Below are 23,637 nucleotides of genomic sequence, written 5' to 3'. Positions count from 1 at the left end.
CAACAGCTCTCTGAAAGGAAACGCTGCCGAGGACACCGCCTGCAACGCCCCAAGCTACTGGGGCGTCCAGTATGAGAGCCTCTTTCTTCCAGGCCTGGGCTGTGTTTGCCTTCCACATGCAATCTGTGAATAGCTCAAGTCTGGAAAGCGTTTAGGAAAGCATCTAACTTTTCTTTTAAAAGAGAAAAAAAAAAAAAAAGAAAACGTCAGAGGTAATGAAATAGTTTCCAATGACTTGATGCAGTGTGGCCAAACCATTTGTAATAATTTCCTTTAAATTCCTTTTATATAGAAAGAATTAAATATGAAATCATGAATCAGGAAGCAGTCATCCTGCCAGCCAGTGACATGTACGGAGAGATCAGAGCAAAGTGAGAAAGACACAGAACAGCAGGAGACTTGCAAAAACCTTTTTTAGCCCTCTCTTTTTCTTCCTCTTTTTGTTTAGTGTACACATCCATGTAGTACTAACATTTCTTAGCCAAAAGAAGTTGCGGGAATCTCCTGCTGTTCCTTGTCTCTCCAATGGCAGCCATGAACCTTCCTGTCTTGATGTGTCTCATCTGTCTGTGTTTCCTGATGGATTTTGCAGTCCCCAGATGTTTGGATACCTGATTCATCTCAAAGGAGGCTGTGAAACATTAAGTATTTTTAAATACCCAGCTTTATAATTGCTTTGTTTAACTTTGCAACATTTTGAACTCATATAAGGCAATAATAAAAATCACTGCTGCTTTCCTTCAAAGGATTTTGCTGTTGCTGCTTCTAAATTTGTGTGTGTGCAATGGCTTTTGCCTTTCTGCTAGCAAGGTTGTAACATTCCTGTTTCCTGAATTCATATTTTTCCAATTCTCTTTTTCAAAGCCTCGATAAACATTCCTGTCAGGAGTGCCCAGGCTGTTGTGCAAAAGAGGACTGAGGTTACCAAAGTGCTACCAAATCAAAGTTAAGAAATTTCCCCAACAAAACCTAAAACCAGAAGAAAAAGACCTTGTGTCTGTTGTCTACAAAGGTCTAGAGGTCTACAAAGCTGATTTGAGTTGCACCTCAGCTTTGCATATCTCTGGAGCTTGCTTGGATTACACTCAGGGGGTCTGGCACTGCCTTTTGCTGTCTCCTGCCCAAGGTGGGAGCTGAAGATGGCTGTTGGAGCCCAGTTCATTTTGAACTGGTTCTTCTCAGATTGCTGTGATCAGGGCTGAATTTGAAGTACAGATGCCTGAGTTTAATTTCCCTAAAATCTGGGGTGTTCAGCTGCAGGGTTTTTATCTAAGTCTGTCTCTAGCTTGGCTCCGAGGGAAGGGAGAGTAAATACTATAGTCCAGGAGACTACAGATGCAAAAAATTATAGGCTTTAAAATGTCACTAGCTGAGCACATAATGGATATTCTTTGGATTTTATGATTAGCTGTTGTGTTCTGTTGGCCAATGCTGCCTTCCTGATGCAATTTATAAAGGAGTCTCAGGTCGCGGCCAGGCAACCCAGATTCAAAAGTGGATTCCCTGGGAATGCCACTATCTTTTGCAACGTTTCCTTTGTTTCTTCTGAGCAGGACAGACTTGCTGATGTACACCTGACTGTGACTTCCAGCCGCTTTCCGCTTTGCCATCTCCCCTTCCAGCCCGAGTCCAACAAGACATCATCCACCCAAATGTCTGCTTACATACTGCAAAACCAAGGGGGTTATGAGAGAGGCTATGCTGCTAAATCACACCATTATGCCCAGAATTCCACATCAAGGGTCGTGCATTATGTGTGGGATTCATACAACTGACTCCCGTTTCTACCTAGAGCCATCTTAAAACCTGGGATGGCCTGAACGTTGCATGTGAAACCAGGCTCTAACCAGGGGACCAGGGCACTGGTCTGTACTCCATGGCAGCTGTGTCTACACCTCGAGCATTCATATCAGTGTGTCTCCTTGCAGCCCCTTTCCTACTCTGCTCAGGTGGGCCAGAGGCCTGGCTGAATGTCCCCTGCCCAGCTGTCCTCTGGTGTATGAAGCTAAGGAGTAGAAGGGAATGTGCAGGGATGTGTGGCAAAGTCGGATGGAGCCGGGCTGTACAAGCCAAAGGATCTGGTTAGGAACATACTCCTTGGCTGCATGTCACACCACAGGCCTTCCCTAGCACGCAGCTCTTGGTGACCCATGTGTCCTTTCAAGTGCTCCAACACAGAGGATCTCTCGCAGTGGGACACAAGAAGTATAAGGGATTCACATGCTGGCAGAGAAAGGGTGCCTTCTGCGGCTCCAAAATGTTTTTCCAGCACCTCACAGAGCTCTGACACCTTGCCTCCATTTCAGCATACTGCCTTTTACCATTGAGCTCCTCCAGAGGCACAGGCTGCATGGCATCGGGCCAGCTTCTAACCTCAGTGACACTAGTATAAATCTGAGATGCTGCAGCCAACTGGTGTGGAAGTACTTCAAATCGGCATATACAGCAAGTGTTCCCAGCTGTAAAGAAGCTTATGATTTAGGTTGGTGAAACAGCAGAACAAAAGCAACGTCTATGTGACGTGGGTACTTGCAAATCTCCCCTGTGACAAAATGCTTCTGCAACATCCATACTTTCCCTGTTACCACCAGAGAGAACCAAGAATTAGCTCCAGAGAAGTCCTAGGAATGCACCAGAACACAACTGGTGTCAAGAGTGAAAAAAGAACCAAATTTTAGGAGAATTTGTCAACAGCAGGTAGCACTGTTGTAATTTACTGCAGTTGGGATTGAAGATGGTGGTAGCGTCAACTTCAAGAGAAGTAGATTGTGTTGGCCTAAATTTCTTGAAGGACAGACTGCTGAGAAAGTATTGGTGAGGTTGGATATGTATCAGAGGAGCACTCAAGTCGAAAGCTTCAATGACAGTGCCTGGATGGGAGGTTCTGGAGACCTGGAGACAAGGCACTGTCTGTTTTGAGTGCTTGACCATAGAATGACCTTCCTTAAATGAAACCAAGCTGCAGACAAATATGATCTTTCTTGAGACATGCTGCAAAATTCCTCTTTGGCCAGGGCTCTTTTCTGCTATAATTGAAGAAAATGAATTAATAATAAACAGTGGCAAAAAGCATTGTTGTAGTAAAAGATCGACTGAACCTGAGAGGTGCAGAGCAGACAGCAAGAAGAGGCTCAGCTCATTCCTAAGTAAAATCACATCCTTAACATGATGGCTAACAGGGACGTGCAGTAGAGCAGCACTACTCAGGCTCTTCAGGCTGAAGCCAAACATGTTATTTCATAACAGCTGAGAGGCCACAACTGATATTTGCAGCATCTTGGCAGGCAAAGCAGAGAGAGCAGGACAAATGTCCTGGAGGCCCTGAGGATCCCCCTTGGTGGGCAAGAGAAGTGATGCTAAGGCAACTCTTACTGGGCAGTGCCCGCTAAAAGTGATTCCTGTGATGGGGTCTGTGGTTGGCATTTTCCCCATCCCTCCTGTGAACTGCCCTGTGATGCTGTGACAGCAGGCAGGCATGCTTTGTGGGTACTTCCCACGGCTGAGGCAGAGCCTGCTGGGCTTGCAGGGAACGACACGGGTCAGGGTGGCTGGCAGTACTGTCTGCCCCTACCCAGCAGTGCAGCCAGTGCAGACCAAGGTAGCCAGGGAGGTCCCAGGACATCTGGGGAGGTGACAGGAGGTGTCTGGTGTAGGGCATGCCCATGTCCCCCGACTTGGACTTGAGAGAAACCATTTACACTTGGAAGCCAGCAGAGAGCTAGAACAGCCGTGAGGGCTGTGAGCTCTGACAGCCCTGCAGCGTGTTGGCTCAGGAGGCAGCAGTAACGCGTATATTTTGAGCCTTCCTCCAGACAAAGCGGGGAATGTCTGAAGGGGTGGATATCCATCCTAATATCCAAGGACAGCCCTGAGTTCCCAGCATGGTTTCCTGTCCTCCTGGGCAGCACTGGCAGCTGCTGGTTTGCAACAAACAGTCTGCATGTCCCTGTGCGAGCCAGGGCAGCTGGAGGTGGATTTGTTTTCTGTTGATTTCATGGCAGTGTTGCTGCTTCAGGCCACTGCCTTGGTGTGAGGAACAACAACATCCTAGAGGAGACACCCAGTGAATTGCCGACTGCTCCACGACTACCCAATCTGCATGCCCAGCGTGGGAAGCGGTCAGACCACCCTGACGGCATCAACAAAGCCATCATGTTTGCTGACATTTGAAGGGAACAGAGAAGGGAACAAAAGCTGGGAATAAAAGCGAGGAACAAAAGTCTTTGATCCAATTTAGAGCTGCAGTTGGAAGATACGGGCCTGAATCGTAAATGTCAGCTCCAAGTGTCTTTTTGCTGGGAAGGGATTTTAAACCTCAGTCCAGGTCCCAAAGGTGGGGCTTGAGTTTGGTCTCTGTGGGAAGAAAATTATGCTGAAAACCGAGTGCCCTGTGAAATGAAAATGAAAGGTAAAGAAAGGAAACCAATGGATAGTTGAGGAGACGGAAGAAGTCAAAACACAGGGAATACAAGAAGTTTGGTGTAACTGATCTGTGAACAGACAGGACATCTTTTCCAGTGAATTCAGGCCTCCCCTCCCACCCCCCACCAACCTCCCTTCCCTGAAATGATCAGAAATAATGCAGTTTCTCCCCAGATGGCCTCTGGGTAGCTTCTTGCCATTATTGTGGTATTTAGTTATGAGAGAACCATTCAAAAGGAAAAAAAAAAAAAATTAGAAGTAAGACCAAGCCACAAAACGTGGATCCAGTTCCAAACGTTCCCAGGCACAGGGGTACTGAAGTCTGGTCTTTTGGTACAAGGTTAACTTTTAGGACCACCAATCCCAAATTTTGCTCCAAGAATCTGATCGGCAATCTCTGACTCAAATCTCCTTCTGAGGTTTTAGTCCATGCGTCCAGATTTTGGCTAGAAGTTTGGGTAGGGAGGGTCTTTCTGGTTTGGTAGAAGCTTGGGAAGAATTGAGCCTCTCCCAGAAAAACACATCTGTGTGAGATTTTCAACTTGACTTTCTGGGGCAGTGATTCTGATAAGCCAGTTGCAATCTCTGCATGCTTTAGCAACTCCTGAACTTTTGAAGGTAAGTTTCTATTTACCAGCATTTCAGATACAAGAAAACTGGCCATGTGGTTTAGTTACAGAGCGGGGATCAAAGCCATGGGCTCTAACCTTAGCTCTTCCACTAAGTCATTGCATGACCTCAGGCTGCCAACTCATTTCTGTTTCTCATTTTTTGCACCTATGGGATGAGAACGATACTTATCCTCTGTTAATTCACGACTCTTTGCCAAGGGGTTAGATTTTTGCTGACAGAAGCAAAGCATATTCTGTGAGACTGTGCTGGGGTTTTATCCTCACAATGGGGGACGTGAGATACAAGCAAGATTTCAAATGAGGGTTTTTGTATCCCGAGGGTTGAAAAGCAAACCCTAGGACACGCGCCTCCTTTTTCTCTCATACACTGACAAGAAACACACACAATATTCTGGGCTTCAGCTTGCAAGGAATGGTGCTGCCATACTCAGAAGTGTGCAGAGAGGAGCAAACACTAGCCAGTCATTGATGATATCACTTGATAGCCATTAGAGAGAGTTCCTGTTTTGCACTGCGCTCCATCTTCCCCTACTGCAAGACTTCCTTTCATCCGGAATTGGAATAAAAAAGTAGAAACTTCCCCTAAATAAAAATTTGCCAACAGGTTATATTACGTTGAAAATAATGGTATGGAAGCGAACATATTTCACTTTCTAGAAACAATGTATTTAAGTGTTTCTTTGGTTGAAAAACCGAACTGAATCCCTGCTTTCTGGTGAAACATTTTGATTCTGTGAAATGCACACTTTCCCACTGGAAAATCGTTCTGCTGGAAGATTTTCAAGTAGCCTTTCTTCCCGCATGCTTTAGTACCCAATTTAAACTCCAGCTGCTGGTTGTGGTTGTCCCTTGTTGTAGTGAGCGCTGGCACTATATGCTTTCCTTTATAATTAACACAGCAAGCTCTTCCAGGGGATCTCACCGTGGCTTAAAAGGCATCGCCTGATAACGACATGGGAAGGCCAACAAAATTGTTTTGTCTTTGTCACAGCAACCGGTGCAGGACTGTTCCCTTCAGAGTAATCTCCTGCCTAATTTTAAATATCCAGGCAGCATGGCTCCCACCCCCTCCCTTGAGAAGGCAATTTTACATGATCCTATGTCTCACTCTTAGGAGGTTTTTCCTACCATTCAACCTAAATTTCCCCTCATAATTTTACTCAGTCACTCCTAGTTACAACCCCTTGATCATCCAGAACAAACCCTTTCCCGCGGTGGTATTTGCACCCCGTATTGCGCGCGTTTGTTTCTCTCCTGGTAATTTGGGACAGCTGTGCCTATTTACCACTGCCACTTTGTTCTTCCTTGCAAGTCAGTCCCTGTAGATCATTAGAGTTTCTGCTCCTTTTCTCTTCCTGCTCCCCATATGCAGCATGGTATCCTGTTTTCCTTGTAACTGTAGCCATGCTACAGGGCTAAAAGATTCAAGGATTTTTCCATTAATAATCCCCACGCCCTTTTCCTGGTCGGTGCATTGCTTAAGAGGGATTGAGGTAATTCATTCACGAATAGCAAGCCATACTAAAGGAGAGAGAGAGCACGACGGGAAAATGTGAGTTTGGTGGAGCCTGTCTCTCTTGCGCACTCCTTCGTCAAAGTGCGGTTTTGCTCCCAGAGCAGCTTTGGAAATGGGGTCCCATCCTGCAAAGCGTTCACAGGTTTTAGCTGATGCTGCCAGCTGATAGGCGCCTTCCAGAAAAGCCACTGGCACTGTGTAGGCTGGAGCTCCCTAAAAAGCACAGGGACGTCTCCTCTCCCGGTCCCCCGTCCCTGTGTGCAAGCAGCAGCACAGCTCCGGCTGAGTTTAGCCATGCAGGGTGCATCTTCTGCGGCTGGGAATACTTGCCTAAATGTCAGCGCTGTGAATTTCAGCAGCACCGGCCAACTTCTGCTGTGAGAATGTAGGTGGGCTTTTTTCCTTTGCATCTTACACCCACACCAGCCATCAAGATTTTGCAACTGCACCTTGAGTAAGAATTTCTTATTGTGAGGAAAACTAAACCCCAGTTCACTCTCTTGCAACTCTGCCGGCTCTGCCAGGCTTGGGGCCACATCTGCTGCTGGCTACAGTTGCATAAAGCTGGAGTAATTTTGTCAGCCTCTGTGGCAATTTATGCCCAGAGATTGGAAATGTAACCCTTTGCTTAGTTCCTACAGTGACAGAAGAAGGTGACCAGGCAACAGATAGGAAAAGGAGAAAATCACCTTATAGCAATATATTTTATTGAAATATACATGAAACTCATCCCAGAGGACCGTTAGGAGCAGTAGTTGAGATTCTAAGGGACAAGTCGTGTTCTGGTGATTGCTAGGGATCCCTTAGTAAACCCCCTCCCCACCCCACCTGTTTGGTCAGTTTTAGGTGCGGTATAGAAAATGCTGGGGGACTCTATTTCCCCAGTCATGGGAAACCTCTGCTTGCAGAGGAACGTGTCCTAACACAAGCCAGCTCCTTGCCCTGCATGGGAGGCCATGGGAGCTGCGTGGCTGAAACGCTGTGGAGGGCAGACGATAGTGCTGCCATGGCTGACTGTGCCCCCGGCGCTCTGCCCTGTTGTGTGTCCCCACTACGATGGTACCACAGTAATCGGACGTTCCTGGGTTGTTTCTTACACCATGCAGCAAACTGATAACCTCCTGGTGGGAGCTCAGGCAAGCCCATCAGCTTCTCTAATGGGACAAATGCAAACCTTGAATGCCATGGACTGGGAGAGGTCTGGAATGGTGTCTGGTTAGGTTTTCCCTTTGCTGGGGCAGTGGCTCATGCAATGGCAGTCTGCAGAACTGAAGTGCTTCAGCTTGGCGTAAGCAGTGTTCTGCAAATGTCGTCCAGTTTCTCCACTGTTGATGAAACAGTGCTGGCAGTGGTAGAGATTCCTCCATTTGAAAGAATAAAAATGAAGGCAATGGTCTGGTGTAAAGGTCTTGGCATCTCCCACAGCTTATGACAGCGCCGCTGGAGCACGGGGGCCATGGCTGTAGCTTTTCTTTTGTGAGCTTACATTCCTTAGCAGTGGGAAATCAGCAGCTGTAATTAGTCTCTGATGTTCTCTGCTAATAAGTGATTTCTCTGGTACTTGCAAATGCCGGCATCCCTGAGACACAGTTCTATTGTTTTGACCTCTTATCTCTTCTCTCTCCTTCTCATTGAGAGGGGCCCCAGATGTTCTTCAACACCGCTAGGAAAAAAAAACATCCACCCCTGCTCCTCCCAATTATATCCTTGTCTCCGCTACCTTTTTTTTTTTTTTTTTCTCCCAGCCGCTGTGTAGGAAAATGGCTCCTGCTAGTCCTTATGGAAAAGGACACAGATGCCGGCAGGAAGCCCATTTGCTTTGGGAGGAAGAGGGGCCTGACATCAACAGGAAGAGCTGTGCAGCAGAGCTGCTCCTGCCTCCAAGAGAGAGTGGCCTTGAAAACAATGTCAGCTTGTGGTTTAGGACTCGCCGCCAGGAAACGCATGCACACTGGTGTTTGCAGTGCAGAGGAAATGATAAGCACTACCTGGCCTGACTTGGAACAGAGATAGTGCCGTGAAAATATGAAAAAAAAAAGGGGGGGGGGTAGGTAAGGTTGTTTTTCTTCACACTGGTTTGGAGCCTGTCCTTTGCCATATGGAAAACAAAATAAAGAGCAAAATATGGAATATATCGGGAATCCATTGGGGGGCTTGGAAACTGAGGAGCGCAAATGCAAAGTGGCTAGATTTACTACTTCATTAACAGCTGGATACTGCTTTTTTTCCCATTGTTAGCAATGACCCTCAGCTTGATAACCCCTGTCATGCAAATTTATTGAGAGATGAAGGGAGGGAGAGGCTTGTATCTGACGTTGAACTGTGGGGATTTTCTGAGGGAGAGAAAAGTCATGGGGACAATGGCTCCCACTGGGGGCAAAAGAGCCTTGGGAATACAAAGAAGAGTCACAGATAGATATCTCTCCTGACTTGCCCCTGCTAGGTGAGGGGATAGAAGCCTCTTTGGGAAATAAGAAGATACCATCATGCTGTAATATTTTATTCAGCTTTGTTTCTTTTCCCTTTTCATTAGGGCTTGTAAAAGCCATACCATGCCTCCTCTCATCACTGACCTTCTGAGAGAACCAGTTTCTGGTTTGGATACCCTTATCCCTCTGGCAAGCAGTTGCAGAGTTACAGTCCCTGCAGGTCAGCCTTGGAGAAACCATGTCCTACGTTCTGGATGCATCTCAGTAGTTACGTGCCGACATCCTGGGGTGGAGGTAGACATAAACAACATGGCAGGAAATATTTTTTTCTAAACAATCCCAGCCCAGCATCAGCCTCTAGAAGGCTGGGAGGCTGTGTGACACCATCTGCAAACGCTGTTCTGCCTCCTCTGCTGTCCTTGATGATTCTCGCAGGCTTTGGAGAGCGAGGGAGCTGCCCTCTTGCAACATATGTGAAGTGTTGATCTGCCACAAGGCTGGCACATGGAGCAGTGTTGTATTCCCTGTTGTTTCCGAAGGAAGCCCTGAAGGTGCAGCACCACATCCAGATGCTGGGGCTAGGCTGCTCTAGCCTCTTTTAGAGCTCTTTACCCTTCCTGGTGTATGGAAAGGAAAATATGATCCCTGCGATCAAGGCTGTAAGGTACACTTTAGAGGACTGTATCCTCTGGAGATGAAAAGGTGGAGCCTAAATGACCCATATCCCATGGGCTACCCTTCTTAACTAAGCTACCGAGTGAAACCAGTCCACTGAGACTGGTTCTGGACTTGCTGATGTAGAAATCCATGCATGCTTGAGGAATCCACCCCAAACCAACAGCTTTCCTTGGCTGAGAGTATTTCACTCAGAAAGGCCTTCAGTGCAGTAGCAACAGGCAGGGCAATGCACGAGCTAAATGCACTTTGCCTGGGACAGGAAAGCACGGAAAATGTCTGTGGCAATGGCTTATTCTCTGGCTGGCTGAGCAAGCTTCAACAAGCAAAAGCATCAGCATGTAGTGATGTATCCCCCAGACCTATGACATCAGCCTAACAAGACTTCTGCAGCTTTTGACTCTGGAAATACCACCTTTAGGTTTGATTGACACCTTATTAAAATAAAGCTATTTCTCTAAGAAGAACTTCCTGGCAATGCACATGAAACCTCTCTCACACACATATATACATACGTAAATGAATATAACTGTATATGTAAAAATACATGCATATATGTGTATGTATGCACACACATATATATGCTAATATATATGTAGATATATATTTATTCATGTATAGACATACGTGTGTCTGTCCAGGGGCTGTTTCTGGCAGAATTTTCTCCATGCTGCTTGGACACAGATACCAAGCTCACAGGCTGTGGTGATTGTATGCCCTGGGCATTACTTGGGATGAACAGCACCTTGTTTCACCAGAGAAACATCAGCAATCTGACTCACCCACAGCTTAATCCTCTTCAAATAAAGACTGACCTGTCTTCAGCCTCCTCTGAGCAGGGCTGGGAGGAGCATTTCTAGGTGACCTTCCACTGCCAGCAGGAGTCTTAATTCTCCACTCTGTGTTGAACCTCACACCATCATTTTATGCTCCTGTAAAGCTAGTGAAAATGCTTCTGTCATCCCTACACCTCATTTGCTAGTATTTGCATGCCACGGTAAGAAGTAAGAGAGAGTAGAACAAACAGATTTATTTTTTTTCTCTTTGTGGAAAATACTGCTGAATTCAATGGGATTTTTTGTATGAGTGCAGTTCTTTGGGTCAGGCCCAGGCAGCCTTGCAATGAAAACACTCAGTCTAAATATATGCTCAGCAACTGAGCAAAGATGGAATGGATTTTGTGCTGCTTGGCTTCGAACTATAATGACTGATTATTGCAAGTGCTTTTGCATGTTTGTTTTCAATCAGATTGACATCATAAAGCCTTATTTACTTTTTCTCAAAAGTCTGTTTTCATTTGCCTTTCACTTCTCGTTTGCAGCCGTTACGGGTTTGTATTTAGGCTCTTCATCTGTCTGTCTGTGATATATAATGATCCTCAGCAATTTTCCATGCTCTTTGCCCCAAGTTGTTGACTATCCGTAAAAGAGCCCATTTGGAATAACTTCTGGAAATTGCTGTATCCACTCTTCATGAGGAGAGCCCTAGAGGTAAGATCACTGAGAAGCCTGAGTGAAAGAACATTGCTGCGTAATCTAGTGTCAGTCTGCATCAGTCCATCAGTGTGACAGAGGGCAAAATAAAAAGAAAAGATATAAGTATGTGCTGTGAGATTCAGCCATGCAAATTTTTCATCCATATGAGAGCTTGGTCCAGGACCAACTTCTCAGTTACTTCGTACCTTGCTCCCAAACATTAACCTGGGCTCTCAGTGAAATGGTTGGTCCCTGCTCTCCCTTTCACACACCTGAGCACATTGGCACTGCCGATCTGCATTAGCCAGCACAGTTGGATGTGCACTTTAAAGTTTGGTAATGGCTGTCATATACACTTGTAAATGACTTGCTGTGCAGCGAGAGTGGAAGGAGAACCATGAGTGCTGATGGACCTCCAGACTATCCTTTCACGTTCAGAGGGACAACAGAAATTTCCTGGGAAAGAACAGCAGGGAGAACTGCAGAGCAGCCCACTTCGCTACAGCACCAGAGTTCATGACACAACTGTCCCGTTCCTCGCTTCACCCTGTCTCTTCACCAGCAGGGTAACAGCAACATCATTTTTCCTGAAGCCTCCCAAGAGCATTTATTTGGGAATTAGTTGCTTTGTCAGCAGCATGCCATCACTACGAAAATGGACTAAGGATATGTCTAAGAGTGAGATAGCATGACAGAACAGCACAGAAACTACAGTCAAATTCTATACCCTATAGAGATTACTGTAGATTTCAGTGTGTGGAGGTGGTCTTTGTGAAAGGCACGGTACAAGGGACTTCAAAACTGTTTAACTAGTAGCTGGTATTTTTTGGATGCATGTCAAGATCTAAGCACCCAGAATTTCTTTTTAACAGTCCCAAAAGACTTTCTTATAAAGAGAAACCTGGAATCCCTATTGCCTGGCACACTAAAGTCTGAGTCAAAGAGGAATAAGGAACAAACTAACACTGACAGCCACGCAGGGAGTATGCCTTGATCCCCTTGAATAGCCTTCCTCCAGATTCTGGGATCCTAAGAATCCTGTGTAAGAGTTCCCATGTGTCAAGGGAGATGTTGGTTTCTACACTCTTTTTACAGTTGAGTAATGGGTATAATAGCTCACAAGTCACCTCTAGAGTAATTTTGGGACTGTAGGAAACTGAGCAAGTCTGCATCAGCCAGCAGGTTCAGGTAAAAGATGGGGACTGTGCACTGTTTTCTAACTTGTTTCTGAAGCCCTTGTAAATGAAAACACATAGGTCAAAATCTGTTGAGAGGTGGAAAAAAATTATGAAGTCTATATATTTTCCTTGCTTTATTGACAGCAGTTAAGTAGGTTAGCATGGCTTACCTTGGTGTCCATGCTTAAGAAAAAAGCGGAGTAAGGAAGGAAAACATAATACAGTGTGGCACCTGCAGTCCATAAGCTTGTTTATTGATCAACAGGCACTCATGAGACTTCAAATGGAGCCTACATCACTGCTGTCCATCCCAGCACTCAACACTTACCTGCACTCTTCCCTTGCAGGCTTGTCCTCCCAACTCCCTTGAGCTGCAGCTCCATCTGTGCTGACGCAGCCTTTGGATTTGGTAGTGGTTTTAGTATGTGTCATTAGAAACGAGGTTAATGGCAGAATTCCTGTCTCACAGCCTGCTTATCCTCACAGTCTCTAGGCATTTACCAAGACAAAAATCAACTTATTATATGCAGCTTCAAAACTATTCTCATCTTTTCTATACTTATACTGGAGTCCCTTTTCTGACACAGCATAAATTGTCCTGTTACTCCTACCTCCAGAATTAATTATCCCAATTGCTTGTGCTGTGGTGAACAGAACACTGTACAATATCCACCCTAACCTGCCATAGATCAGAGTTGTTAGGATCCATAGGGCTAGCTGAGGATGTGCACAGCTCATTGACCTGCTCTGCAGAACATAACCCACTCTTTTCCGAGGTGGCTGTACCACAAAGTCATAAAAGTTAGGAGTGGAGATATCCTGTTCAGTTATCTGGTCTTTTTTTTTGCAGGAAACCCACAGCAGGATGTTTTCCTAACAAAACTATTCCAGTATTTAGTACAACTTCTTTTCAAAAGTGCCTGCATGACAGAATTTGCCAGCTATGTCAAGGTACTAGTCACGTTTCAGAGGGGCATGGTGACCCCTGGGGTTGAGAGTCAGCATTCAATGTCTGCTTGTGCAGTGCTTTCTCTTAGGCTTTCTTTGCTGTGTGGTGTTGATGAGCTGGCCAGGTCTGCCACGGGGTCTTTAATTTCTGCCTGGAACATCACAGTTGTCAGAGCTGCTCTGGAAAATCAGGTGTTCCTACATGTCTTATTTAGATATGTGTGGTGCAAGCTGGGTATAATATCAATGGGAAGAAACCCCTTGGTAGCGATGCCATCGAATTCAGTCAAACTCACACTGGGCCTGCAGGCTGTGTTGAAATGCATTTGCTTGAAATCATCATGCCACATCCGGAACAGTGCTCAGCATTTCCACTTCCCGCTCAGGACATGGAGGGTGATGGCTCACAGCATCTGACAGATTTGAGATCCGTTTTTCCTACGTCTTTGCCCACCAGAATCACAACTGTATTCAGGATGGTGCTTTCATCACAGGGAACAGCACTGTTGTCCTAACCTTCATGACATTGCAGAGACATTTCCCACAGAAGTAGAGGGGAAAAAAAATATGAAGCGTGTGACTTATATGGTGATTCAGTTGTGCTGTCCATGCAGACAGGATCACCTCGGCGCCAGCTATTCGTCTTTTTTTAACTGTGTTTATGGCAGCTAAGGGGGAAGAGGCGAGGAGGACTCTAACAATTTGATTTGTTTTTAAGCTTGTTTGGTGTTATTTAGCTGTCTCACACTGTTCAAACACAGGTGTGTGTGTGCATGGGGGGTTGTGGTAGCTCAGCCAAACTAAACACTGGAGTTTGATGGTGAGACTGTTTTTTGTTCTTCTGTAAAATGAATTTAGTGCTGGTGAAAAGTGTGCATAGACGTTGTGGAGACTGGAGCCCTCTGTTTGTCCTTGTAGCAGTTACATCCAAGCAGGGCAAACCCTCCCCTTCCCTAGCACTGCCAACTTCATCTCTGAGCAGGAGGGATCCTCTGCAGCGATTGTGGATGCTGTGGTCCCTTCCATTCCCGGTCACTGCTGAAAAAGAGAGAGTGGAAGGCAAAGGAGACGATCCCTGGGGGCAAGGCAGGATTTATCCTTAACTGCCAAGGGTTAGGGCTATGCACTGGAGACAAACTGGGATTGTGACTGCTGTGCTGGACCAGGGCTCGGGTTTGCTGCCGGGAGGAGAGCACAGTTTGATCTTCTCTGGAATCTGTTTCTCAGCCAACCTTACGCCTAGTAAAAATCAGGCAAGATCAGCAAAAAAAAAAAAAAAAAAAGAAAACTAGTGAATCAGCATTAAAGCTCGTGATTTAAAGTAGGAAGCATCAGGAAATGCAGAAAAATGTCACATCAGAGATATTGACTTGCAAGCATGTTGCCATTTGTACAATGCTGTTCCTTTCCTGTGATTAGGAGGCCAAGTTAATATATTAGTATGTTCTAAAATGTGTACTGTTTTGTTATTTTTGTACAAAACAACAACTCTTGCTTAGTACACACTGAAACACTTATTTTTTAGGAGGAAATATTTCTTAATTTAGTCATATAAATTGAAACAAGAGACTATTTTGACCTTTATTGTCATGTTATTGACATAGCTCTTGTGGGCAATGGAAGGCAATTTAAAAAAATACGAATATGTAACAAAGCCAAAATGGTGAAATAAAAATGCCCACAATTTTTTTATGGTGCAGGATTCATTTTAGGGAGAAATTAAAATAAAAAAAAAGGCAAACTATTTCCTGCAAGTCAAACATCAAAAAGTTGGTGTTTCAGGTGAAATGAAAGGTCTTCATTTATCCTCCCGTTACTTGAACTAAAATTAAAATAAAATTAGAGAGGACATGAAACCTTCTCCATGGGACATAAACCAACCACTAAGGAGGACCTGAGTAGCTCTGCCACTAATTTTTATCCTTGAAAGGAGCCCTCTGAGAGAACATCAGAAGGATAAAGACGAAAATGAAGCCTGCTGCTATTCAGTACAGCATGCCCTAAACACATGTCTGAGTCCAGGTTATCTAAACACAGTCTCACTGGACATTATTCACACTGACTGGTTAGGGTGGCTGACTTCACAACCTCCTCCCTACAGTCCTTCTGTAGCCCATGGAGACTGAGAGTTTCTTCTAGAAGGTGGCACTGAAGGGCACAGTGCATTGCTTGCAGCTCCGACTGGATGAGGGCCATTCTTGCTCTTTGCTGGCTTTGGTGGGAGACCAGGAGGCCATCTTCCCACCAGTTGTTAGATGGGTGACTCCCTCTCTTCCTAGTGTCCCCTCCTACTTGGGCTGCTTGGTGATTTAGTTATGTACATGCTGATAGGTCTCCCCGGCTTTGGTCCAAACTGCTCGGCCTTGTGCCAGACGAAGCCTTTGTCAGGCAGGCAGAGGGACCACCTTGCTCGCTGGTGGGAAGGTCTGGTGGGTGGTAGCACCATGTCTGGGAAGGGACAGGAGAAGGGAGAGCCCCCCTCCATCCCAGCAATGCTGGGAGATGAGATGCTCAGCGCCCATCATTGGCACTGGAAGCCAGAGGGATCAGAAAGGGAGGGAGGCACGATAGATGACCTAGCAGGAGAAGCACACGTGTAAAGTAGGTGGCATGAGCTGTGGTCATGGAAAAGACCCCGGTGAAGGTGAATGTCTGTGTACACTGAGCTTAGAGGTGATACCCAGTGAGAGTGGAATGAGTTACTGTGACTGCCCTTCTCGTTTATTTTTGTCTGGGGGAAGAGAAGTATTGTCTTTTGTGTGCAGTATGTTTATAACTCAATTTCCTTTCTGACTGATGCCTTGCTCCACGCTCTCTTCTCCTCCTCCATCTGGTTTCTATTGTAGTTTTAAATGAGGACAGTTTGGCTGTCTGGCAGAACAAGCGGGGTCTGTGTGACACCAGCTGCCTCTTCCAACTTCTAAGCCTCCAGCACAGTTTTAATTATAGAAGTGTCAAGATTGGATACCCCCACCCTCCACCCCTTTCTGTGCCTGCACGCACACTCACAGCCCCTGCTACAAATTCCCATCTATGTCCGATCTTCCTTTGGGAGAGACCCGGCTCTCGGATTTACATGTGCCCTGTAACACCGATAGAGTCCTGTTGTAAAGCACATGCTAGAGTCTGTACCTCCCTGCATTCAGGGTTGATCACAGCCTTTGTTTTGGTTCATCAGGAGCCATGTCTGGAATAATCAAACCACCTCAGAAATGCCTGGAAGTGGGAGGGAGCTGCTCGCTGCCCCTCTAACCTCACCTCCCCCAAGTGCCCAGCTTTGTAGGAGATCAGAGCTGCTCAGGAATTTCAGAGCTGCAGGTTCTGCTCAAAGAAAACATTTATTGTGCTCCAGCTTCATACAAGCGTTGCATTTAGGGGCTTGCTTTGCAGGAAGCTGATGAAGTCCCTTCACCTCCAGAGATCTGAGGTCAAAGTCCATAATTTTTGGTTGCAAGCGAAATGTGTCCTATGTGGGATTTTTTTTGACATCACAAAACTGCCACACATTTTGGTGTAACTGGCTGTTCCTCTTCATAACAGCCAAAGACCTGGTGTGGCAGGAAATCACGTACGTGAGGGAAGGGCACTGGCAGAGATATGTGAGAAGCTCAGGGCTGGAAAAGCAGGGAAGACTGCAGGACTGGATAAGAGATACTGGCAGAGCTCAGTGTATATTGTCTATCTGCAGCCTATAGGTTATGTCTACTATGAAGTCTTCACCCACTTTTGAAAATGGGTTGAATTTTGTACATTTGCTAAAGATTATTCCCCTTGGCCCTTTTTTTTTTTGCTTGCCAGTCCTCAACAGATGGATCTAACCTTCTCTGATGTGTGTATAAGAGGTTTGCTTACCTGCCTGAGGCCTCTTGACCTAATTTATCCCAAGGAAACTTAAAACTCAGCAAAAAAATACTGTGATTTAATAGGTCTTACTTTCAAGAGGTCAAATTAGCGTGGCCAGCAGGGACAGGGAAGGGATTTTACCCCTGGACTTGGCACTGGTGAGGCCGCACCTCAATTACTGTGTTCAGTTTGGGGCCCCTCACTACAAAAAGGCCATTGAATGACTCGAGCGTGTCCAGAGAAGGGCAACGAAGCTGGTGCAGGGTCTGGAGCACAGGTCTGATGGGGAGCGGCTGAGGGAGCTGGGGGGGGTTTAGTCTGGAGAAGAGGAGGCTGAGGGAAGACCTCATCGCCCTCTACACTCCCTGAAAGGAGGGTGCAGAGAACTGGGGATGAGTCTCTTTAACCAAGGAACAAGCAATAGGACAAGAGGGAATGGCCTCAAGTTGCGCCAGGGAAGGTTTAAACTAGATATTAGGAAGCATTTCTTTCCAGAAGGGGTTGTTGGGCGTTGGAATGGGCTGCCCAGGGAGGTGGTGGAGTCCTCATTCCCGGAGGTGTTTAAGAGTCGGGTCGACTTAGCGCTGAGGGATCTGGTGTAGTTGGGATCTGTTAATGTTGGGTTGATGGTTGGACTGGATGATCTTCAAGGTCTTTTCCAACCTAGACAGTGCTGTGATTCTGTGAAATTAGTCACAACAAACATTAGTATATGCATTTTTGGTTGCTGTGCTTGATCTTAACACCAAGGTTTTAAAAAGTACCCAATAAAGGGGTCTGTGGGCATGGACCTCACTTTTTGGCAGCTAGACACCATCATATGAAGTTTGTCTATATGAAAGGCTTTTTAATTTTTAAGCAAACCTTGTCATGTTGTTGTCCAGATCAAAAATGTTTTCTGTTCAATTAATTCTATTTTTTCTAGTTAGCAGGGAGTGGTTCACCCATTCTCCCACCCAAATAGATCTGAAGTGAACATGGATCTGCCTAGCTTTCATTTTTGCTATTTGCATTAGATTTTTTCCCAGAGACCCCTACCAAGAAGGAAATCTTAATATGCCATGTATGCATAGCTCCTGCCACAGAGACGATACAGCCCTACCAGCCATATCATCTTTGATATGAAATCAGAAATGAAGAGGCCTGAAGTAATTTGTTTTTCCTTTTTTTTTTTTTTTTTAAAATTTCTAGCATGCTCATCATCATATGATCTTAGTTCCCTACTGCAGTTACAGATAATCAGGTCTTATTCAGAGATAGGAAGGTCCTCTTTCTTGGTATGTCACTTTGGCTTTTCTTGGTAGGATTTTAAGGAAATGTCATTCTTTTCTTTTGCTCTGTCTCCTCCCACATTACTTAGTCCTCTTAGGAAGCAGGTGCTGTAGGCACTGAAAGGAATGTTTTCCATGTTCCTTCTGGAAGGCACTGATGTACCTTCTCCTCAGAAGTCCTTGAGGAGGGAATCCTATAGCTCTGTGACTGCTGTGGATGAAGCTTTGACTCTGTAGACTACATCTGTTCTCTTGGTGATTTCATGGTTTCTTATGAACATTGTTGTAGTAGACTAGGGCTCCTGCCAGAAGCTCTGCTGTTAGTCTTGGCCCAACAACTTGAGGGTCTTAAAAATCAGCCCAAGGGCTTTGAGTGTGACACAGCATGACTAATGTACCTGCATTATGCGTCCCTGCTCAAAAAAACATAAAGTTAAATTTTTCCTGTTGTTTTGGAGAGGCTCCTTTAACTGAGAAGTATTAGTCTGTTTGGATCATTCAGGCTTCCAAGTAATCACTGGCATATGTGTATATTTGTGTATTCCTGCCTTTGGGTTGTCCAAAAGAGAAGAGACCCACAAAAAGGACCTGTGGTGGAGTCCCCATCCCTGGAGGTGTTTAAGAGTTGGGTTGACCCAGCGCTGAGCGATCTGGTGGAGTTGAGAACAGTCAGTGTGAGGTTAATGGTTGTACTAGATGGTCTTCAAGGTCTTTTCCAACCGAGATGATTCTGTGATTCTGTGACCTCTTTACCTCCTTCTTGTAAGAGTTGGGAGGCAGAAGGGTAAAACTTCCCTGACCACCTGGGCTCAGTAATAATGTGTCATTGAGGTAGGCACCAGCCTGTGATCCCTCCTCACCAGAGCCTGTGCCCTGACCTGCTTGGTTAGCACAAGTCCATCCATGAGCTGGCTCTGGCCTCAGTGGCACCCATGAGAAATACAATAATGTACCAGATGTTTTTTGTTCAGGCTGTCCTTGGAGTGCTGTCTTCGGATGCCGCCTGATGAAGCACATGTTAATATGTCATCATGGTCCTGAACTTTGAGCAGAAGAACTCAGGGAAGGTCCAGCCGGAGGCATTATCTCTGTGGTGTTGCAAAGATGCAGTAATTGCTATGCCTGGCTTTCCAGTCAAATGGATGGCTTAGTCTGTCTTCTGTCATACAGCTTTACGAATGTGCAGTGCAGCAGTCAGCATTACAGCAGGGAACTTCAACTTCTGCATTTACTGACTTTTGTGCTTATGGTTGTGTGAAGCATTGCGTTAAATACACAGTAGTTTCTAGCACCTAATAAGGAAGGGCTCTCTTACTGTTATTGTTATAGCTAGGGTTGTTATAGTACTGGGGACAGGGAGGCTTGGTCTGACCAAGAGGATGAGGGTTTCCTATACCTATATAACGGGGAAAAAATAAACATATGCTTTAGGTCCAGGTCTGGATGTAAATGTTGTGCCTCAGGCTCCTCTCAGCTTTAGGTCTGGTTAAGTCTTTGGCTGGTTATGTTGATGGAGTTCTTTTGAAGCCAACGTCAGATTTTGTCAGTGTGCAGATCTAGTCAATATTTGAACTTTATACCCCCTCTGTGGGAGTTTATGAGCACTAAACTGTGGGTATGTAGGCTTATATGGAAGTGCGAATGCTTCTCTGATTTTTATCCAAGCTAATCAGACCTTTTGGCACAATTCAGCGAGGCTGGAGCTCTAGCTTGGGGAAGGGGGAGGTTCCCAGGACCTCATGTTTTACCTCATGCTTTCAATTAGAATGAAATTGCTTCTTTTTCTGGAAAGAAAAGAAAAAGGGGGAGAGAAATCCTACCTCTCTTCCCACATGTTTCTGTGACTTCAGGGTCAGTTACTGTCATGTGTCAATGAGTGTGGCGTGGCACAACCATAGCATATCCTTACTTTGCAAATTGTCTACGGCCACTTTGTGGGGTTTATTTTTGGTTTGGCCTGTATTTCTCCCATTGCTGTACCCCTCCCTGCATCTGCAGAGAGCCTTTGGTGTTGTTTCATGAAACTTTCTCCTCTGTGGTGACTTGTGGAAGTTCTCAGTGTGTATTTATTGGGCATCTTGCCTTGCTTTCCTCTCCTAGTTCCCTACGTGCTGAAGAGCTGTGCGGAGTTCATTGAGACTCATGGCATTGTGGATGGGATCTACCGCCTCTCAGGAGTGACCTCCAACATACAAAAGCTGAGGTAAAGGCAATCTGTCTGAGTGCCAGAGGGATTTGGTCACATGGTTTGGTACCCTTTTGCTGTTAGACCCTCAGGCATAGACTGGGCCCAACAGACCTCTATACTGATGCAGAAGATAAACTGCCTCTGAAGCTGGTAACAGGGAAATACAATTTTTCAGGGATTAGATTAGTCTGGGACCAAAAAAACAAAAAAAATCTCCCTCTGCATCTATTAATGGGAAAGGCATGGAGGGTCTCAGCACAAATGCTGAGTTGTTCTCTTTCACTTCAAGACAAAGCAATCCACTCATGGGACTGTGTTAGGGAAACCAGAGACTAGTTGAAACCTCGGGGCCTGATCCCGTGAGAGAATCTGGGCCAGGCTGCAGAGACATATCTGCTTTCCAGTTTGTTTTTCCTTCTAGCTGTAAAAGAATACTTAGGGTGGGGTATTGGGATGCTACAGCTTTTTATTTGCCTACGTTGTTATGTTTCCATATTGTTTCAGACAAGAGTTTGTTTCTGACCAATGCCCGGATCTGACAAGGGAAGTTTACCTCCAGGACATCCACTGCGTGGGGTCGCTCTGCAAGCTGTACTTCAGGGAACTGCCCAACCCTCTCCTCACTTATGAGCTCTACAAGAAATTCACGGTGAGACGCTTTGCTGTTCTTGTTCCTCTCCAGCAGTGTGGATGTGCTGCATGTTCCCCCATGACAGCTGTTTGAGATTCACTCCAATGTCCTGGTTTTTGGTGCAGATATCTGTACATGCACTTCTCAGTGCTCTTCCCTTCTCGTCTTGCGCTGACTCTCTTTCCCTGTCCTTGTTTCTTTCCCCGTCCTTGTTTCTTTCCCCCATTTCATGTTTATTTCTCTAGTTTTCTCTGCTTTTTCATCCCCTTCATCTTGCTTATTTTTTCACCACATTGCTTCCCTGTTGTTATTCTTTCTCCCCCACTGTGCACCTCCTCCCAGAATTACTAATTCTCTTTCTTTTCCTCATTACTGTCCATCACTGAGAGTCTTCTGGATCACCTGGGGCTTGTGATCATAATCATAAGGGTGTGGTTTCCTCCTCCCTGCCCCTCCGACAGTCCCTGACACTGGCACAAACTGATTGCTCAGCCCATCTTTAAAGCACCAACATTTCTGCATCTGTAGCATTTTTCACATGGTTTGCCGGAGTGCAAATGATGACACAGGTTATGCCAGCTATGGCATAACAGGCCCATCATGATCATGTCATAAATATAAATGGTGGAGAAAAGTGGCAGCTGGCCAAGCAGAAATCTCTAACTTTCTTTAAAGAGATTATCATTCAAGTAGTTACTGGATTCTGCAAAACAACCATAGATTATACATGGATACAGTTGGAGCCTAGGAGCAGACTGCGGGGGAGCAGAAAAATAAGACCGCAAAGCCTGAATTTTTAAGAGTGTTGGCTAATTTTGATGACAGATAATATTTTATTAAAAGGTGGCACAGCAAGCTATGCTTGTTGTTAAGATTGCCTGCTTCTTACCGTTCTAAATCTGCTTTCAGTTGTTTTTGACACCAACAAATTTAAACCCAGTCATTCAGACTGAAATGTTAAGTGGCAGAGGTGTGAATTTTCAGCTAAAAGAATTCACCAACTTCTTAAAACAACTGGGGTGAGGGGATGGGAAAGATTCTTTTCCCAGTGTTAGAAACATCCATACTTTGTTAAGAATTTCTGTCATCCTACTCTTTCCCATTTGGTGGGAGGTGGAGGGGACAGACATCACCAAAAACGTCAATTGTTGCAGAGAAGTTTTGCAAAATCATGTCTGAATGAAATGGGAATTGGCAAGCAATCTTAGCTTCAGGTATTGCTGTCTTCATTGCCTCTATCCTGAATCAATCACTTCCAAGTGGTGCTGTTATGGCACAGAAGGCACTGAGAGACATCCACGGGGTCCACACAAGAAGAAGACATTCTCCAAAGACTCTCTGTTGCCTGCTATGGGAAGAGCCAGGCATGTCTATGCAAGGGAGTTGCTGTAGGGCAAAGCCAGATGGGACCAGCCAAACAGCAACCTGTTATAGGAAGTCAGGGAGCTGCTAGGGACAACAGCTGCACTGGGGAACATGGGGTGGGAATTGGCTCGCTGTGCGGCTTGACAGATATGCAATAGTGTTAGGTGTCTTGCTGTTTCGGCGTCAGATTTTGAGTAAGATTGGTCTGTTTCAAGGGGATGTATAGTCAAAACTTCAGTCAAAATTCTGAGCAGATTTGAAAAATGGACCTGTATCCTCAGGATACAGGGATCCTGAGGATATAGGATAGGATCTCTAAACTAGACACAGTCAGGATGAATAGGATCTTGAGAATGCAGGGTATTATTCAACTACAGTAACTGATGAGTCTCATTCTTGTTGAAGCTGTTTGGCTGGTGTCTTTCTGGCTATCGCTACTGATTTATGAAAGAAAAATGCTCTAAAGGAAACATGAAGATTTAGATGGAAACTTTTTTTTGGAAAGAATGTTTGCTGAAAAGTGCAGTTTTGTGATGATGACTTGCAGATTTTTGGTAGATACATTTGGTAAATAGTTTTATTCAAAAACAAAAGGGAAAACATTTCTTTAACTGTCTAAATGTTTCTTTTACGAATACTTTCTAAAGGAAATATTTCAACATTAAATCAACACATCTAACTCATAAATAAAACATCTTTCAGAAAAGGGTTAAACAGCCCCAAATTTAAATGAAGATTTCTTTCATTTATGGTTGAGTGTGATGCTTTGGTGAACCTCGAACAATTGTTTCCTAAAATCTTGTGCCAGTTCCCTAAAACATTATCACTTTGGATTGACCTAAAAGGGATTTTTTTTTAATCTCCGGCTTTTTAGTTTGTCCGCTCAGCCACAAAATCCATTATTCACGTAAGTCTACTCAGTAGGGATTTATAATGGGTAACCCAGCTGACAGGAAGCACAGTCAGATACCAGGAGGAAAGAAAGAAAAAAGACCAATTCCCCAAGGACCAGAAAACCCCCTAGGAGCTTGTGTATGCATGGGGTGTCTGAACAAGGAGTGGTG

The 23,637-nt window shown here is 45.2% G+C and overlaps 1 protein-coding gene across 4 annotated transcripts in view; it reads left to right on the top strand.

Moving 5' to 3' along the window:
- ARHGAP31 (Rho GTPase activating protein 31) overlaps positions 1 to 23,637 on the top strand; it is a 63,508-nt gene that overhangs the window by 16,885 nt on the left and 22,986 nt on the right. For 2 of the 4 annotated variants that reach the window (XR_012626698.1, XM_074853018.1), the window contains exons 2-3: positions 20,490 to 20,592; positions 21,082 to 21,226. Coding sequence is in view for 3 of the 4 variants with exons in the window: in XM_074853018.1 (XP_074709119.1) it covers positions 20,490 to 20,592; positions 21,082 to 21,226 (248 nt within the window). In the remaining variant the exon portion in view is untranslated. Of the gene's footprint in view, positions 1 to 20,489; positions 20,593 to 21,081; positions 21,227 to 23,637 lie in introns of those variants that run through there. The other 2 variants (XM_074853038.1, XM_074853030.1) reach the window with 2 other exon arrangements.

The sequence above is a fragment of the Strix uralensis genome, chromosome 2 (assembly GCF_047716275.1).
Source record: "Strix uralensis isolate ZFMK-TIS-50842 chromosome 2, bStrUra1, whole genome shotgun sequence".
Taxonomy (NCBI): domain Eukaryota; kingdom Metazoa; phylum Chordata; class Aves; order Strigiformes; family Strigidae; genus Strix; species Strix uralensis.
Note: the sequence above shows the minus strand (reverse complement) of the source record. Positions and strands in the feature narration are given on the sequence as shown.